This window comes from Chaetodon auriga, chromosome 15 (assembly GCF_051107435.1).
Source record: "Chaetodon auriga isolate fChaAug3 chromosome 15, fChaAug3.hap1, whole genome shotgun sequence".
NCBI classification, from domain to species: Eukaryota; Metazoa; Chordata; class Actinopteri; order Chaetodontiformes; family Chaetodontidae; genus Chaetodon; species Chaetodon auriga.
Genome location: NC_135088.1, coordinates 7,939,962 through 7,960,109, shown reverse-complemented (window position 1 = coordinate 7,960,109; position 20,148 = coordinate 7,939,962). Strand labels below are relative to the sequence as shown.

General features: G+C 42.3%; 1 protein-coding gene across 1 annotated transcript in view; it reads left to right on the top strand.

Moving 5' to 3' along the window:
• Positions 1-532: 532 nt before the first annotated feature.
• Positions 533-20,148, top strand: part of gabrb2b (gamma-aminobutyric acid type A receptor subunit beta2b) — a 59,904-nt gene continuing 40,288 nt past the window's right edge. The window contains exons 1-3 of the mRNA XM_076750113.1: positions 533-1,160; positions 1,309-1,406; positions 2,050-2,117. Coding sequence (XP_076606228.1) covers positions 1,078-1,160; positions 1,309-1,406; positions 2,050-2,117 — 249 coding nt within the window. The 5' untranslated portion in view covers positions 533-1,077. The remainder of the gene's footprint in view (positions 1,161-1,308; positions 1,407-2,049; positions 2,118-20,148) is intronic.

Genomic DNA, 20,148 nt, shown 5'->3' with positions numbered 1-20,148 from the left:
AGCCACGCTTCTCGTTTTCGTCAGAGGCCCGAATGCGTGGAGATCGATGCATGAGCAACCGTTGGTGCAGGGATGCATTTATAGCACGGAACCCCCCTTTTTATGTGGAGGAGAGAAAGCGATGGGGGGGAGGCAGGTTTCAGCACAATGGACAGAGTCAGAGAGAGGGTGACCGAAGTCACTAATGTCAGGACCGTGGACAGAGTCACTAACTGAGAGTGAGGGCTGATTCTTTTTTCCGTTCTTGGAAGGAGAGAGCAAACGGTGAATGTGCTGTGTTCCCTCAGCCGTCCCCTGGGACCCGACTGACAGAACTAACCATTACCACAAGCTCCAAGAATACTTTTATCTGCCTTGTTCGGTATCTGTGCAAGTTCCCACTCATGCACGGAGGGATTGATGTCACTGATCAATATCTGTAGTTTGCAATAAACAACAGAAATGCAGATTTAACACGATGTAGCCTGCAGCTCTCTAATAAACAATACGACCCCACCATTGTCTCACATATGCATTTATGGAGTGAAAGTTTGTGTTGGCGGTCAGCTTGGAGTGAAGTTGAATGCTCTCTGTGGTGCTGCTCTGCTTTACGCACAGGAGGTTACACACGCTGACACTGAGAGCTGTCCAGTCCAGCCCCCAGCCGGGAGCCCCCGAGCGCTCTGCTGGAGCGGCGGGGTTAAGTGCCTTGCTCGAGGACAGCGAGATTAGCTGGCTGACGGGTGTCTGAAGAGCGAACGCAGAGAGAGAGAGAGACAACCCCACCCACATGCTCCACCTCGCCCCCGTGGATTCGAACCGCCAACTCTCCCGTCACAGTGACCGCTTCTTAATCAGCCACACTGGGTGTAAAGAAACCAGGGGGACCCCCGTGTGCCCCTGAGTAACTTACAGTCTTGGTTCTCCTTTAAATTTCTTCCGTGGCTGGGTACTACATCTGCCACAACCAGCAGCAGCGCCGCTTCTTGATGTTGTGGTCGGGAATACGCATGCGCCCGGCATTGGAATTACTGCACTGGCAAGAATAAGTTGGACCTCGTCTGTCTTCAGTAAAAGAAAAAAAACACACACATAAGTATGGCAGTCTTCAGAATAAGACGAATGAGGTGTTTTAGCGTCTGGTTGTTCCCTCTCGTGGTGGCCGTGGTGTGCGCTCAAAGGTAAGTGAAAGGGTCGGGGGATGCTCCACTCATTTTTACTAAGTGTGACTGTTACAGACGGCATGGAAAGCACTTGGACACTTTATGGTTCAAGAATGTCTTCTGTCTAAACCTCCTGTGCACCCTTTCTCTCTGTTTTCTCCCACAGTGCCAGTGTCAATGACCCTAGCAATATGTCTCTGGTCAAAGAAACGGTGGATAGGCTGTTGAAAGGTTATGATATACGATTGAGGCCAGATTTCGGAGGTAAATGAACTCGTTTTATCTCCAACTCTGTTCGAGTTTGCGCCTCGTCAGCCTGCATAATAGTACAGTGTTTAAATGACTACTACAATCAGCGGTAACTCAGTTAAGTTTCGCGAAGTGAAGGAGCCATTTCTTATCGGCTTCTGCTGCTGCCATAGTCTGTGTCATTTTATATGATGCTATCGAGGCAAAATGTGTCAAAAACAAGCCAGGGTACCGACATAATGGGAGAACACATGAGTGATGAATGTGGACGCCAGCTCCTTTATTCGACTGAGAAATCACTACTGTAAGGTGGCTGTCAGTGCACATCTGTCGGAATTGAACACAATTAAGCGCCAATTATTGTTTGTATCCACGTCCCGATCCAGGTGTACACTGCGACGGAAATGTGTTTCAGGGCTAGATGGTTTAACGTAAACAACTTTTAGGGTAATTACCAGCACTTTTGACCGCAGCTCAGCGCATCTAATCCCACCCGAAATGAACACTGTCAACTGTTATCCGGCTGACAACATCTGAACTCACGAGTGTTAATCTGTGCTCCCATCACGAACACATCATTAATATGTCACTGAATGATACAGGATGCACTTGATGTACAGTATCTCTGTTGCTTACCGTTGTTTTTGATCTGTCCCAGGTGCTCCGGTTGGAGTGGGAATGAATATAGACATAGCCAGCATAGACATGGTATCAGAAGTCAATATGGTAAGTAGGCCATTATCACCTCTTCTTTGACAGCGGGTGGCCATTCTGGACTAATGATCTGTGCTATGCGTGAACCTACCAGGGGAAATACCCTCCCAAACCACCGGGGAAACCCCCTCCTAATGCAGCTGTGTAAATGTCTCTTTCCCCCCGATCACTCGCATCGACTTGTGGGTTTGAGAGCTCAAAGGCAGCGGATGTTTTGTTTGAGGGCTGATGGCATGACTTCGACCTCTCTGGGGTTTTGAAATTGATTGACGTAGATGGACGCTCTGTTTTCGGTCTCATAAACTGCTGGCTGCTTAATTTGCTGAGCAGGTACACAGGCAAGCATGACTAACCTCAAAAAAAATCAATGATTTGGGGGAATAAGACAAGTTCAATCCAATCACCTCTGTCATGCCTTACAGGGGAAGTCAGAGTATTGGCCAAAATCATACATGTTGCTGCCTGAGAAATGTTTCAGATTGTCTGTTATTGCTGGTTTGTGAGTGCTTTACTAGAAACAGTTGCAGTGGAAGAACTTGGGAGCTGTGGTTATGAGAAGTGGAGTTTAAGTTTTGCTTCATACAAGTGCACCTCCTAGTGATGAGATGTTAGAACTGCGCCTCAGTTGACTGAAACTCAAGGATGCATTTTATCATCATGGAAGGTCACTCCTGACACTTATGATACTACAAGGTGAGCAAAAATTGATATTTATGGTAATATGCATGAGATTTTGATAGGTCCATTGTCATCTTTATTTTTCTAACATTGTCTCTTTCTGTGGTTGACCTCTACTGTGGGAGTTAGCATGTTTTCATCTTTGCACAGATACAATCCTGCTGTTGCAGTTGTTTTGCCGTTACTAGCTGTGATGTGAGTCATGTTGGGATGTCAGGGACTGATTACACGTGGGAATATTTTTGGCAGCAGCACCCAAAGGCTGTTCCTGATGTTGCTGTCTTTGTGCTCCTGTAGACTATGTTGATGAGATGAGAAAACAGATGATGCCGTGTCTATTTGCATGCATTATTACAGAAGACTTGCACAACCACAGGCACATACAGTACATACGCACACACAAACACACGCATTCACAGTGCAGGTCTGCAGAGCCCTCCACAGTGGCATTGAATTCTTAATTAAAGGCATGCTTTCCCTGTGTAACCGATGCAAGAGCTTGAAAGCTGCCTTACATTGTGTTTTTGGCTGTGTGTGTGTGTGAATAAAGAGTCTTTCAGTTCAGACAATACAGTTTGTACACTGTGAGGGTGGACATAGCAGGTATTTAGGGAAATCAAATGCTAAAATGTGATGGAAGATGCTATTTGTATCTACAACCTAATTGCCTAATGCATATTTCATTCAATTTATACATAGTGTTTCTCAGCATAAAGGAAAGGAGTGATTTTCTTTTATGCTAAATGGCCACACCATTGTGCTAGGCAACAAATATATGTTGATATTCAGGGAATTTCCATTTTTAAGATAGCATGAAGCAGTGAGATAAATCCAAAAGAGAGTGAGGGAAGATGGCACAAGCACAATTTTTAGCTTTTGTGTTACAAATATATGATATACAGCAGTATGTATCCTACAACAAAGCCAACAGGACCAAGTTTGTTGTGCTTTGTTTGTTATTTTCTCCACTGCTGTCATGGCTTCTGGGCTACAGCTTTCAGAAAAAAAAAAGTAGATTATATCCCAGCTTCATTACTCCTACCCAGAAGTACGTCAGGGTTTTTATCCACACACACCCACACACATGGCCAAAATCCCACTCTCCATCCGAACACACAAAGCCAGTGCCGCGCAGCTTCTTTGATCATCCCATTCTTTTGTCAGGTTTGGCCCACTAAACACCCTCTAATGTGAAAGGGGAGTCATTACCACCTGACCCATTGGACTCTCATGAAAAGAAGAGGCCACGTGTGTGTGTAATGGTTTCGGCATCTTTGATCTGCTCCCCTTCCTATAAATGTAACCACTTTTCAGGATAGCAGCTGGTGTAGAAGCACTTTCCTTTCTTCCATTTCCTCTCCCCCATCTGGCTCTCTATCTGCCACTTATTTTGGTGCGGGGATGGAGCCACCCTGTGTACTTTCTTTAGAGAACAGATAAGAAGCAGGGTTGAGGATAATGGAGAGATGTCACTGAGGGTTGTATCCAACAGTGTGCCATTAGCCATTATGGCAGAGCGGGACATCCGTGCTTTGCTGTGTATTAACAATATATTCTTCTATCACCCACCACCGCTTTCTGTTGAAGACCTCACATTTAAAGCAGAGACATGAGCAGGTGATAACATAGTGTATTTATTAGATTTTTCCAGAGGGGCCATTAAAATAAGGAACTGCAAAGAGGCTTGTCTTAAACCATCTGTTTTAGCACTTTGTTACCAATGTCTCAGAGCAAAAATCCATTTAGAAACAACACAGGCCTCTAGCTCACTTTAGATGAGTCACCAAACTAAGTATGCAAGCCTTCAAGCGTGACTGGAAGGACATGAAGTCCTCTCTGCTGTTTCTCACGTAAGCGGTTCAGATGTCCAAATGCACAACCTGGGCTCAAGCATGTTGCAGGACCCCAAGATTACCTTTTCTTAATTAAAGACAGGACTTCAGAAAAAGCTAGTGACACAGTTTCTGTACACCCATAGCTGGCTTTACTGTATCATATATCATGTAGAAAACAATACTACATGTCACTTAGGCTCAGAGCCAGACATGGAATGAGGAGGTTGTCGCTGGTGTTCATTACATTCCCATGAAAGGTCACTTGTTCCTGGGTGCCGGAGCCAAAGTCCCAAGCCTTCTGGGGTGAAAAAGGATAGGATATGATTGTGTAAGACCTAGGGGTCAATTCTTCACCCTTGTGTATGTGACAGAGAGAGAGAGACAGAGATAGATGGGAGAGCGAGCACTGACAAGTTACCATGTGGAGAGCCAGAAGCAGTGCTGGTGTTGGAGGGAAGGTCATGTACCTAGTGCTGCTGAGGGTTCATTCTGCATGACTCAGAGGTGGACATACAGAGAGGGACACACACACTGAATACCAATGTCATGTTAGACATTCAACCCAAGGCGAGTGGCTTTGCAAGCCTTAATTCATGCATTGGTCAAAGGAAGGATGGAAAATATGCACAGTAGGTGCATAGAGGCATTGGTTGATTTCTCTCTCCCAGCAGGTCTCTTTGGGCACTCTCTCCACTGCCATTTAACTCTCAATATTTGCTTTTGGTTGAGCTCCTGAGCACTTGAATCCTAAGCCAACAGTTTTCACTGGGGGAGAAATACTCCTATCTGAGGATGAACTAAAGTTCTTATCTTCCTCCAAAAGGCAGAAATACCATTATTGATGCACATAAAGGTCAAGAGGAGCTTATTGATTGTTGGAGAGGGACTATGAAATTCAGAGCCCCCCATTTTAGTACCCAGTTATTTCTACCTCTCAGCAGAAGATATCTCTGATGGGATGCCTGCTATAAATGCATCAGGATTGCACTGAAAACTAGGCCTGTACTATACATTATACAAATGTGATACATTATAATGGATGTTGGCTGAAAGGCAAAGGGGTTATTGCTTGCCATATGATAATAAAAGGAAAGAAAGATTGTGGAAGCACTTATGTGGTATTGCATAATATCTCATCCAGACCTGAGAGCTTTAAAATGATATTAATTCTGCATCTGTAGTTGTGTCCAAATCTATTTCACAGCAGCCTTCAGTATTATATTGCTGATGTGGGCACAGCGGTGGAAAAGTATCCAGATCCTTTACTCATGTAAAAGTACTAATACAACACTGTGAAAATACTACACTACAAGTTCTGCATTTAAAACCTTACTTAAGTAACAGCATGTATGCAGCAAAAGGTACTTAAAGTGTCAGTAAAAGCACTTGTTATGCATTAAAATCAGTATTTTACTGTTATATACGATGCGTCTGGATTCACATTACTGCTGCATGAATGTTTATTTTGCATTTTATGGCTGTAGATGCTTATGGCTGAACTAATTCTAGATAATTTATATACTGTTTGGCAGTTTAATCTACAGCTATGCATCATATTCTATAAGATGTGGTGTCCCTGTCCTGTGAGAACCATGTATCTCTGATAAGTCAGCTTTTCATGAGCTCCAAAAAAAAAAAAAGAGGCTGTTGTCAGCTTCAATGCATGACATAAAGCTGCCAGACAAATAGTTACCTTTGAGATGTAGTTGAGTAGAAGTATAAAGCTGCATAAAATAGAAAAACTCAAGTAATGTATAAGTACCTCTGTGCAGGGAGGAGCCAAAATAATGACTCATTATGTTTCAAACAGATTTACATGGCATATATTTAAACATTTAATACTATATAATAACAATGGTGAGCAGGTGAGGAAAACATCACCTTAATGATATAATTAATCTTTGGAGATAATGAATGCAGCTTCGGTTTTCTTAAAAGGGTGCAGTGACACTATTTTGTCACCGCGCACACAACTTTGTCTGACTGGGTTTCACCAAAATTATACCCAAGGGTTGATCACTGCCATCTTTGTCAGCACTCAAATTATTTCCAGACTCCTCCTGCATGGTGGTTGCATGGTAACTAATGAGAGTGTAGAGGCAATGTGTGAAGATCCACAGACTGAAACACATTCCAACTGTGCTTTGAAATAAATAACAAGAAATGAAGGCACTCCAACTTTTCTGTCCTGTTGTAAAATCAACTGTCAAACTGTTAAAAATATCCACACACTGTCTTTTAAACTTAGAACAAGCTAATGAGCAAATGGGGATTGGCCTCAGTCCCCAGACACAATTGTTGATGATAAAGTATTTAATTACAAGCTTAAGATGTTATTGTAACGTGAATTCAAAGAGCTGCAGATGGCTGGTTTGGATATTCTGCAGCACAAAGAGAGAGCACAAGTTTTTGAGTTGGCCATAAAGGCTAATTTACTCAAAACTACTGCATTAAAGGTTTCAGCTGCTGAAGTCCTTTGGAGAGACTTGCAGTGTCCCCTTCTTATCCACCATCTATATTAAGACTGCTAGCATATAGGGCAGACAACTTGTACATCGAGGATGTCTCTAGTGAGGATGTACACACTCTCTCTCTGTGCCTCTCATGCACATACACACATTCATAAATCCTAATCCCCTTCCAGTCTCCAGCCGTGTTTCCTCATAAACTGGTATATTAGCCACCAAGAAAGTAGCTGTTCGAATTATGTGACGGACAGAGCAGAGTCAAACTCAACCAGGTTTCAGCAAGGATTTGACTTGGTGCTGTAATGGAGACAGCTAGAGTGAATGCAATGTACAGGGAAAGCCAGGCTCTAATATAACAGTATTGATTTATTTTCACTGCTTAGGATAGATGATACATTGGACTTAAAAGACAATCCAGATTCATCTCCAGGCTCCTGTTCCAAGACAATTTCATTAAAAATTGGCATGAATGGCATTTGAAATACATTAAAGGGTAAGAGTTGACTTATGGCGAAGGGCACTAAAGAGGGGACCTCACTGTGTATGTAATAACTGCATGTGCAGAGTTCAATTCAGGACGGAGGAAAACAACAGAGGATTCAGACATTAAGAACACAATCGTCATTATGTTTCAGATTAGACAGCCAATTAACCACATCCTTCCTGTTAGCAGTGTCAACTTGATATAATCACTGCACTGACTCGGCTGTCACTACAATATAAAACAGTAGAAATTACTCAATTAGGAGTTACACAACAAGAACAATCTCGCAATCTCGGAGGCGGAGACCGGATGCAAGTAATTTCACTCATTTAAATGTGCCATGAAGAAATTGAATTAATTACCCATGTAGCACAAGCATGAATACTGATAACTTTCACCATATGCTGACAAAACCTTTAAACTTAAAGCAGTATATGATATTTTTTTTAGTGTCTTGTGCGCAGCAGAATTATCTGAATGCACAGGTTTCAGCTGACAAAGTTGAAACAGCAGGTATGTTAGCAAACAGTCGCTTTATTACAGATCCAGCAAGCACAAAGCAACATTAGCATTCATTTGGAGTCCTGTTTCTGGCCACCCGAGGAATGTAAATCCAATATTTACTCCTCTTCCTGTTTTGATATTCATCAAGTCTTGTCTTGTTGGCGGCTAAATGCTCGACTGTGTTCACCAGGTAGTCATTTCCTTTGTCTGTTTGCAGTTTGGTGCTGGGCAGGTGGTATTATGGTGGGTTTATCTGGGCTTTTTTTTTGGCTGAAAACAGCTGCTGCTGCTGCTGGAAAAAGGGTAGTTGGGAGCGATGAGACTGAGCCAAAACAGTAAATCTGGGCCATGAATCCAAAGCAATGATGTGTTGCTTTTAGCCAACGCCTCATCTCAGTAACCCCATGATCAGATCCACTCCAATTCACCCATATCCAGGAAGTACTGCTAGACCACTGTATAGTAATAGTACATTCCTATAATGTACAATATGAATGGAAGCATGTTTCTGGACAATAAAGGACCTCCCTCCTTATATGGCAATTCTACCATGAATGTCAGTGTATTTGGTAGGTTAGGAATTTCTTTCTTGATTGTAAATTAATCAAATGCTGCCAATTTAACTCCTTCCCTTCAACTCACTACCGTCCTGTGTACAGATTGGATCAATGCACTATCTCTAACTCCAGCTGACCTGACAGTCAGTGGAATAAGTATCAGGTCTTGACGCCAAATATCGAGGTGATGCTGGATTATGTTCACTAATACGATTACTATTTGTCAGAAACTTTTATTTTGAGTCTATTTTAATTCTTTATTTATTAGTCTTTAATGTGCGGAGCCCCTTAGGTGGCAAAATATTTCCAGCCCACTTACTCTATACTTTCATTTCATTTCTATAACCCTTTCATTAAGCCATGTCTTTCCCACTGGGTTTCCTCCTCCCACCTGAAGACTTGGAGGCAACCTGCTACGCTTATCAACAGATTCAGCAGAAAAAACATGAAACATGCACACACAGAAGCTGTATACCTCACATACGAATGCCGAAAATACAGCAAGCTTGTGCAGAGGAAAGTCACCAGGGATGGTGGAGGGAGTGAGGGAGGAGTGGGTGAATTATGTGAGTGGAGTGCTGAAACACCCCATGCTCCAACTTGCATTATTCATGCTGGTAGGTTTAGATACATATGCCTCCCTACAGAGTTTTTGTAATCCATTTAGATTACACCTGTGTGCCACTTGAACGTAAAAGGACAGACATTAAGTGGGTTGTTTGTATACTGAGAATAGGATTTTTATGTCATCGGTGACAATATGGGTAGGTGTTTACTCATTAGCAGAACCGATTAACTTAATGTAAATGAAGATGGTGGTGGTTGTGTTGCTCTGATGATAGTGATCATGAGGATAAAACAAGGAAGGAAATAAGAAGTTTTTCCCCGCATGCTTTATATGAGGGGTGAGGGAGAGGAAAAACAAACACTGGATAAATAAATGCATTAGCGACAACAAAGTGATATTTTATCCCTCCCTTCATATGAGGGGAACTGTACGTTACACATGAGATCAGTGTGAGCACCTGTCTCCGTTGCTGGAATCCTGATAACTCAAAGCAACAGTAGTCATTGCTCTTGGCGCGGGCTCAGCCGTAACATCTGGTATTTTGTTGTGTGTACTTGACAGCCCCTCATCAATTAAAAAATAAAAGAGAGAATGACGGACAAAATGATGCTTCAGCCTCAAAGCAAGACTATAGGAGGCTAGCTCTGCAGGACTGAGAGCTGCCTGTTTGTAATATTGTCTGTAGTTCATATCCTGCAGCTATAACATTGGAGGCCTTGCTAATTCCGACTAAATGATCCAATCCAGGTGTAGTTATTTATTACGATGAACTTGAGTACTGCACTTTTAAGTAGATCCCACATACACTACACTGCTGCCATAAATACTCACCAGGGTGCCACATTTGTATTAATCAGCAACTGAAAATAGCCCCCAACAAATGCACTATACTCCAGTTTGAGTGACATTTGTTGGGCCCAGCTGATTTAGGAAATTGCTTACTCTTGTTAAAAACTCCTTTACTCCTTCACTACAGGAATGAAGGGGCTTGGGGCTGAGTGCCAGAAACAGGGATATGTCAAAACCAAGGAGGATGTACAATAACACCTGCCTTATCCTTTAAAACACATATCCATACGTATTGGTATATTTCCCTGAAGCAATGATGATCAATCCAGATTTATCAATAAGTTAGTATTGACACTCTGTCTAATGCAAATAAGGGATACTAAAGTAATACCAAAATAATTATCCTGACACAAATACAGGACAAAAATCAACACAAAGAAACTACTAAATAATTCCAACATGGGATGGCAGAGATGGAACCCAAAACTCTGGAGATAATCAAGTATTTACTTGGGCAATGCGTGGACTAACAGTTGGAAACAAAGTCAATCTGATATGGCAAACAAATCCAAAATACTGAGGGTGATAGGCGTTAAATTAAAAGCCAGCCAGATGGCCATGTATAAACAGATACAGACAGGGAAAACAGAATGAAGCCTGGAACAGTAAAGCAACATGACAACATAGACAATCTGGCAGAGGCTAACTGTGAGCTATCCTCTATACATACTGGAGCTAATTACAATGGCTACTGGGCGAGCAGGTGACTGAGTTGGGTATTGAGCAGGATGGGGAAAACTTGAGAGCAACAGCTGGTACTCAGGTGAGGAACGGAGCCTCTGAAAGAGGGAATAGTGAGAGGAACTCGAGGCAATGGAGGGCGGAGAGGTAGACGGAGCAGCTGTCGCCATGACAAGATTACCACAGGTTTTTGTGCAGTCCAAATCTCTTAAGCTGTGTGTACAAAGATGTGTGGGTAAATGGTGACTGAAGCGTTAGACCACCATTAATTCTGTTCGCGCTGCAGATATCTCTTTTTAAATCTTATCAGTAGTCTATACAACAGGTTTCTGCAGTTGCCCAAACTTTGGCTTTTATTCTGTGAATACTCTTTAAATGGTCTTTTCCTCCATGTTCCAGAACAGTGTGCAGCCTTACCACACTCCCCTTCTTATATTTTCATATTTATACATATTTTCATGACATTCCCATCAGTCTCAGCTGTGCTTTGTGTTTAGTGCTAATTAGCAAATGTGTGCATGCTAACACGCTAAACTAACATGGTGAATACAGTAAGTACTACCTGCTAACATGTTATTTTCATTCACGTTAGCATTTTTCTCAAAGCACTGCTTTGCCTAAGTATAGCCTGACAGAGCTGTGGCTTCATTTAGCACCCGTGTGAGTTCTTTCCTGTAAAAGGAATCATATAGAGAATACGGAGGGAAAGCAATTAAATAACTGACCAGCTATGATGTGGGGGTGTGCTCACCCCTTTGTTGTGTAGAAAATGTGTTGTCTCAGTTCTCTTTTACAAACAAGCTCTCTATAACTTTAAAGCTGACTGCATTAAGTCATATCAAGAACCCTGCAGCAACACTTTGTTGTGTGTGAAGTAATTCGTGTTTGATCAGGGTCAACTGCTTTTTTGAGTGTTGTTACGCAATATAAATTTGGGTCATTTTCGAGCACCATCTGCAACATCTAACATTCATAAATGGAGTAACATGCACCCATCGCAGTAGACATACACACATACACACAGGGGCGTAGGCCTGGGGGGAAAGGGGACTAAATATGCAGACCCCTCATAAGAAGAGGGCCCGCAAAGATACTAGAGTGAATAGCTCTGGATGTAGAAAGGTGCCCATAGAGAATGCAGGGTCCAGAATGTTGCCTTATGCCCCTGCGTGCACACACATTGTCATACAGATGTACTGCTTAGATTGGTGTTAATGTTACAGACACTGCTCATTGTACAATTAGTAACACAGCTCTAAATGTCAGGGGAAAGAACGCATGTAATCAATTCCCCTAGGTTAAACAAGCTCACTAGTTAGGCAGCTGATTCACGGTTGCCTGTGACAGTGAATGATGGGGTGCATGCTTAGCCATCAGAGAACAGGCCATTCCCTGCAGCTGTAGGTCTGTTAAACAGCAGCATCTTGCTGTCTACTCGATGGGCAGAGTGTGGGGAATTGACAGCATATTGCCGTTGTGCCATTCGCTCGTTGCAGGGCAGTAATTTCCACACCTGTCCCATGTCAAGCTGATGTTGCTCTCTTCTGCTGCTCATCCCTCACACTCTCTGGTCTCTCGCTTTTGGATTCTCTTCCCTGTTTGTTCATGACACAAGGCTGGGGCCCTGCTGCAGGGGGGATTAGACAGAGTTACAAATCAAAGTGGGTTAATCGGCTGGCCTACCATTTCAGGAGGCATCTTTCAGTTCACTGGCCCCACTGCTCTATTTGTGTGTGTGCTACTGCTCACACTCACCAGTTTTGGTTGATTTGCTGTGGTGAAAACAGTACCAGTCACACTAGCTGAACTTCATTTGAACTCGCACATGAGGAACATCAGTATGAAACAGCTAATTGCGTTGAGATGCTTTACCATGTGATCTAAGGGAAATGCATGCTAAAATCCAAGAGCCAACAGTCCTTTAAGTACATGAATGACCGAGGATAAAAACAATTAAATGAGGGAGAACTATAGCTTCTGTGTGATCATTGCTGCACACAAAGAAAGACACCATTGCATGCAAATTCGACCAGGGTGGCATGAATCGAAGCAAAGATGTGTCTTACTTACATGTATGAATCTGCTTCAGAAGGGAAGGACAAAAAAAGCACACGCACACACACAACTGGTGCATCCTTTGCTCGTAAGTTTACAGCTAACATCTGAGAAGTTGATGAAGTGCACTGGGCAGCAAGTCAGCTCCTTAAAAATGAGGCCAAAACTCCTTGGTTGCCCCCTGGTGTCTGGCTGCAGTATAGGTCATGAACCCAGCTCCCTCCATGTTAGCCAATGGGTCAAACTAAAAATCAAGCTCCATGTCAATGCAACATAGAATATTTTGGCTAACATGAAAAAGGGCTATATTAATGGAATCCATTGCTATTTTTTATTATAATAGTATTAATAATTTTTGTTAAGTGGGAGGAAGTGGAGACATGCCGTCCTTCTTTATTTACAGTCATTGGTTTGCGGTGATTAAACAGATGTGGTCCAAATCAGTCACTTTCATGTTCTATGGTCAATAAACTAACTTGCTGTGACTGCATGTGACATAAGTTTGAGCCCATGAGTTTGATTGGAAGTAGAGGTGTTCACATGTCTGAATCCTCAAGCTGAACTGACTGAATCATCGTGATTTGATCACAGTCAGACCATATCAATCATTTGCGGGCGCATTTGCATCCTGATTCTTTGTTTCAAACGGAGGAGACAGAGTTTGCTTTATCATTAACTCTCAAGTTCATTTTTCATCACTGACTCTAATATGTTACGTAATGTCAGGTAAGCAGGCAGGTATGGAAATTAATTAAGGAAGCAGACAAACGTAGCAAGTGAGTGCTTTGAACTTAGAACGCCCAAAATGACTAAATCCCTTAAAACAAAAGCTCAGTGTCTATTTAAACAGCACAATTGACAGAGTTAATCAGTGTTAAATGCTCACTGACAACTATTTGGCTTTGTTGACTGGAGTATTTTATCAGTCGTAGAGCTGATATGGCTCTGGGCCAGGTACTTATTTATGTATTAACAGTGCTGTGTTATTTCTGACACTGACAGTTTGTCGTGCACACACATCTCTGAGGATGACAACCTCAAAGTGTAGCATGTCTCTGTGTCATTGTGGAGGGAATTGTAGTCAACCAACTCTAGAGTTCACAAAAATCAGACCACCTCTGAATCTATTAATTATTTCAATAGAAATGCTGTGTTGCACTGAGAGATAAGTGCGAGTCAGTGACAGAGAAACGAATGAAGAGTCGGGATGAGGAGGTGAATGAGGGGTCAGCGTTGTTTCCTTTCAGCTTTGACAATAATTGACTATTGATGTTTTACTTCAACGATCAGTTTTTCATGAACTCCAATTTTCCGAAACACGATGTTTCCAACACATTTCAGCATCACACCACTCCTGCCTCGAGTGAGTCTGCTTTGTGTTGTGTAGTGGGGATAACACTCATCATTGTGTGGGACCTATTTTTAGATTGTTAATCAAGGTAACATGTTCAGACTGACACACTCAGTATGATATCCCATAAAGTGTGAGTAGAGCGAGATTGCTTCATTTCGGCTCATCCATCCGCAGTGACCTAACAGAGGTCAAAAACATGTGTGTGTGTGTGTATGCAGGTATGTGTATTTGGTTTAGTGTCTGTTGTCAAACAGCAAACCGCTTGAGGTCAAGTGTAAGGTGTAACAAAGAGCGACCATCTGTATGTGTTTATTGCGTGCTCCACATATTTGGCTTTACTAAAAAAAGACAAGAAATGAGTCTAAATAAAAACTGTGTAACTGTGAAATAAGGTAAGTATTTGCCATTACGGCTCACAGGGCTGCACCACATGATCGACAATAAGTAAGTACCTAAACTGGAGGTTGTGCATGCAATGACAGGAGGCCCACACAATGTGAAGTTTTGACTTTTTGGTTATTTTGCATGTGCTTTTAAGAGCGTCCCTGACTTCAGTTTGTCATCTTCCTGTCAGCTGTCAAGTCATGCAGAGTGTCAGGCTTCAATGTAGGGCCATGAGGTGAAGGCAACACCTGGGCAACAACATCAGTCAAACTTTATGCTCCACTGCACAGCAAACCGCCAAAGTTTTTTTTGTGCATTATATTAGTTTAGAATTGGACAAATCAGCACTATGAAAAAACATGCGGCTTTGGCGACTGGCAGTTCCTGTTTGCACTGTAAAACTCTTGATGATGACTTACTTTGTGTTTCAATAAAAGTGATTACACAACAAAGGTGTTGCCATTGACATGTCTCTCTGGTTCCTTTGTCTGACAACTGTACGAGTATTAAGAAGTGATTTAATAGTGATTTGATTCCATGGTCTGCTGCGTTGAGAGTCTTAATCAAATCACTGTTTTATATGCATGCAGTCACGGCATAAACACCTGTTTTGTTTGAAGGGCTGTCGTGACAGAACAAATAAGCAATCACAGAGAGATTTGGAGGAGTGTTAATGCTCCGGTGTCTGTTTCACAAGGACTTGTGGTTTCGCCGCAACTGGGCTCGAAACATTGCACTCGTACAAACTGAATTAAAGATGTTTTGTAAAGGGAGTATTCTACAGCGTTACATGAGGTATCAACACCAGAGAGCAGTTTCCAAAAGCTCAGTTTTGGGCGGTTGACAGTGTCAATGTGAATAAAAGGCCAAGACAAAAGAATTTTGAAAGGTCTTTGTATTTGATATGCGTCAGACAAATGTGTTTTTGAAGTATACGTATTGATTTTTGTGTTTATTTTTCCAAGCTGAATGGATTTACACGCGCGGTTCTGCCGGTCTGTCTTGTCATCAAAGCCTTATAATTGGTCTTGTGGGTCACTGTGGTTTGACTCACGTCTGACACTAGCACGCAGATTTCACAGCGCGTGGAAACTCATGCTGCAAGTTGTCAGTGGGGCACAAGATTAGACTCTGCTTCATCACAGCCTGTCAAAACACAAGGAGTTGATAATGGCCAAACAGGAGAGACGGCGGGTGTGGATTGGTTTTCACAGCAGCTGAACATGACACTGAGAGTTGATAATGGGATGGCGTCGAGAAGGATAATGAAGCAGTTGTTCTTGGTTCGAGTGATACTTTTGCCATCACTTCTCTTTCTTCAGTTGTCTGCTTTTTTATTTGTAAAGTATACAGTAGTTAGTTCAATTTAAAATACGCACTTCAATGCAAAAACAGAAAAATAACAAATCCATTGCCTTCACAGCCTTATTGCTCAGAGTCTTAGCTTCGAGCTTCCTTTGTAGTTCACTTTCTCTTTTGATTCCAGGAAGTGGTACATTTGGGGAAATGATGCTGAGAACAAGTGCCGCTGTTGTCTGTTGTGCTTTTAAATGGAGTTTTACATCAGCACTTACGTTGAAGATGAAGCCTGAAATAGTTTCCAGCGTTTTTAATTATTCAGCCTTATATTGTCAGCTGTGGGAGTGTACTCAAGGAAAAGATAAAAGAAAACCTGGATGAGAGGTTAGTCGGGCGTGTAAGCGTTTGGAAATGCTTTCCTTCCAGTTACTGAAATTTCTCCCACTTGGGCACCTCAGTCATGGAGGATGCATGCAAGCAATGTGTGTCTAGCCTTTTGTATCGGTGTGTGTGTGGTCATAGCCTGTACACTGATGCACATAGGATGTATGTGTCTTTTGGTATTGTAATATTGTGTTTTATTGGCTGGTAAGTAGAGGAGGAGCTGGCAGGAGGAAGTAGTCCACTGTTATGTTTTATCACTCATGTTATATTTATGCATGGATGTTGTGTTTTCTGCAGCATATGCAGCCAGTCTGCCCTCCGTTTAATCAATATCAAACTTTAAATAAGGAATACAAAAAGGACTTTTTGTTGTGTTTTACTGATAGATTTTTGTGAAAACACCGCGAGTGAAATTGGGATTGGAGATTTTTCTATTTCTTTCTCTTCTTCTACTTTTTTTTTTTGTTTTGCTGTTGCCAGTGGCAGTGAAATAAAAAACAAGTCTGGAATCTTGATCTCTCTCACCAGTTAAAGAGGTCAGATAGGGTGAGCTGAGGAGAGGAACAACTCCCTGGAAAAACAAATAACATTGTTAGGATTAGTGTTGACCACGCTGTATGTGCGGGTTTGTGCGAGATGCACTTTCATTCCAGAGTGCTGCGGGTATTAAAGCTTCTTGATGCTCACATCAAGTTATTATTATTCGTTGTTGCATGTAGTGAACCAAATGTACTGCGTCTCTCTCTCTCTCTCTCATGTACGTTATCAGGCTGTTTAACGTGTGTTAACATAAAACTAAATCAGAGGGGCCTTGTCTTTGAAGTAGGACAAAATAATTAAAATATTACATCATTATGCAAATGAATGCAAACTTCTGCCAAATCTCCAACAGAGTGGAGGTAAAAGTGGATCATTTCTGGTGTTTAAAAAGCTGAAAAGTGACCTTCCTCTTCAGGATATTCCACAGACCTCCATGTTAGCTCTTCATTAGGATTAGTTCCTCTAGAAACTTCTCGTAACTGATTGTATCACACCTGTTCCTCTCAGCACACCCTCACAGAAAAAAAAACACAGTTCGCTTGTATTGAAGAATGGCTCCACATCGAGCCAGTCGTGTTATGCCCCTCACATCAATATTGGTTTTTTTGTGCTTTTGGTAGGTAGTGCTCTGAAGATGGATTGGATTGCGTTCCACATTGCTATGTCTGTATCAGTATCCTTGTAGCTATGTCACTGACACACACTCCAGCACACACACTCACACACATTTACTTACATTCATTTCCGAAAGACTAACCCTAACCATAACCGTAACCACTGACCCTAAAACTAACCTTTATTCAAGTCTTAAGCCTGAAATTTAATGATCTGCATCTTGAATAAGACAAACACACACACACACATACAAGAGCGCACATGTTAGGTTTCCCTCACTTTTGGGGACATCATATAGACTTACATTCATTTCCTGGGGACTCATCCAAACCATAACCACTGCTTGCCTAACCCTAACTCTTACCCTAACCTTAACCTTAACCTTAACCTAAGTCTTCACCCTTAAATTTAATTATTTTCATTATGGGGACTTGCATTTTGTCCCCACAAGTATGGCGAGTCCCCACAATTTGACTGAGTGAACAGATTTATGTCCTCACAACGTAAGCAATACACACACACACACACACACACACACACACACACACACACACACACACACACACACACACACACACTCTGAAGCTGACACCCTCCTAAAGCACCCCTGCGTCTCTTGTAGGTCAGACCAACTGTGAGGAGATATTGCTTCTTCAAGGGTGTCCTTGCTGAAGGAGATACCGTATGCAGGCCATCAAATCTGAACTCACACAACTCTGTGCTGGCAAAGAAAAGACATGCACACAGACACACATGCATAAACTGGATTTGTGGTTCAGATATAGGTTGATAACCAGTTTTCTGCACTCACTCAGCCTCGATGCGTGCCATCGATCGACATAATGCATATATTGCATTATCTCATTGTTGACAATGTGTAGATGTGGTGTGTGCTTCTGGGCACTCTGTTTGAATAGCAATCAGCTTCTTCCTCGGCTCCCCAGACCTCCATAATGCATGAGGTATGGGACTCGTCTAGTGGATCAGTGTATTTGTACGTGTTTTGAGAATGTAGGGTAGTTAAAGGACAGCTGTCCAGAGTTTTAGCAGCAGCAGAAAGGCAGAAATCTGGCACGTTGTACAATAACTCAAACGCACACACATATATATATATATATATATCAAGGCCCCCAATATCCACATCACCTCCTCATGGAGAAGCAGTAAGTACCACAAATGACGCACACACCCCTCGTCGCTAGCTACGCTTTCGAGAGTGAGACCTCCATCAACTTCCACCTTGTCTTCCAGTGGGATTCAAAAGCACCCTAATAATCTCTGTCCTCTCTTCTCTCCCCCATCAACCACCCCAACCACCGTCCCCCCTCTCCGAAATTGCCACTCCACTCTACTTCTCTCTGGGGACACAAAAGAGCCTGCAGATGCTCCTATCGACTCCAATAAATTGTATGTAGTCAGTTAGGCTGCACGACTGCCAACTGGCAAAGCTGTGAACCTCTGCCTTGGGAGAGCTCTGAGAAAAAAAAAGAAAAAAGAAAAAAGAAAGAGGTTCTTCTAAATTTGATTCACCTTCAGCGGCGAGCTCTCTTGAAAGCTATGTCCAGGCCAGAGTTAATGATGAAAGAGCATGGAAGGAAAATGGAATATATACAGATGGAGAGACAGAGAGTGGGATAAGAGACATTGAGAGGACGAGAGAGAGGAATGGTGTAATGGAAAAGGCGGTTAGACAAAGAACAAGTAAACAAACGAGTCCGGGCTTTATTGAAATTCGTCATCTAGTTTCCGACATGCCATAAACTGGAAATGGTCTTAAAAGTGTCCTGAGTCAAAGAGGTTTGATCAGAGTAATGTCCTTATGGGAATCTCAAGTCCTAAGCAGAATAAAAAATACACTCACTCTACTAACATACCAACATTTTTCCTTATTAGCCCAAAAACACATCTACATACAAATGTAGAAAGTATTTATTAATTATTTGCATTGAAACATTGTGTAATCTATCAATTAAGTAATCAGATTTCAACTGATACTTATATTTTGAGGCATTGTAATATTTTGGTTATGGATATGTTAGATATATTTTCTTGTTATATCTATTTTGGACGTATTTTTAGATTTTTGCTTTAGCTGTCAGTGTTAAAAAACATCAAGATTCTTCATCCTGGAGCAAACAGGCCAAATGAAACCCCTGCTGCAGCCCCTGTATGCGTTCCTGTTGCAGATTTACTACATGTGGTGCACAAGCTGTTCCAGATACAGAGCTGAATCCTAAGGACTCCATACGCAGATCTCCAGAGATTGAGGAATATTCCGCATGTCACTCAGCTCTGTGGGGATCGGCATGTTTATTATTAGGCCTCTTTGGAAATGCTGTGCCCTATGCCAGGTTCCTCATAGCCTGTCGCTGGTGGCATGAGGACCATGTGAGACAGGAAATTGAAAGCCACTTGTTGTTGGAGGGCTTTTTGGGAGGAACTGAAGTAGGTGGATGATAGAGTGCGGTGTGGACATATGGCTGAGTGGTGGAAGGATCACATTTCCTCCCAACTGAAGGTGTTTCAAAGAGGAGGAGAGGGGAGGGCAAGACGGACATAGAGAGGATAGAGGCGGAGGATGTTTCAGGGAAAGGCTGCTTGAGGATTCAGGCCCACTCTTCAAGGTCAGCGCACTATAGGAATCATTTAAAGCAACATGTACCTCTTTCAGCTTTACCTGTTGTCCTCCCAAAAAGAATAACCATTCAAGATCAAATGTGTTACCAGTAAATGTGAAATACCCAGCCCATCCATTTTTGCTAAGCAGGTTGATTGGGAGCCCCGTTGC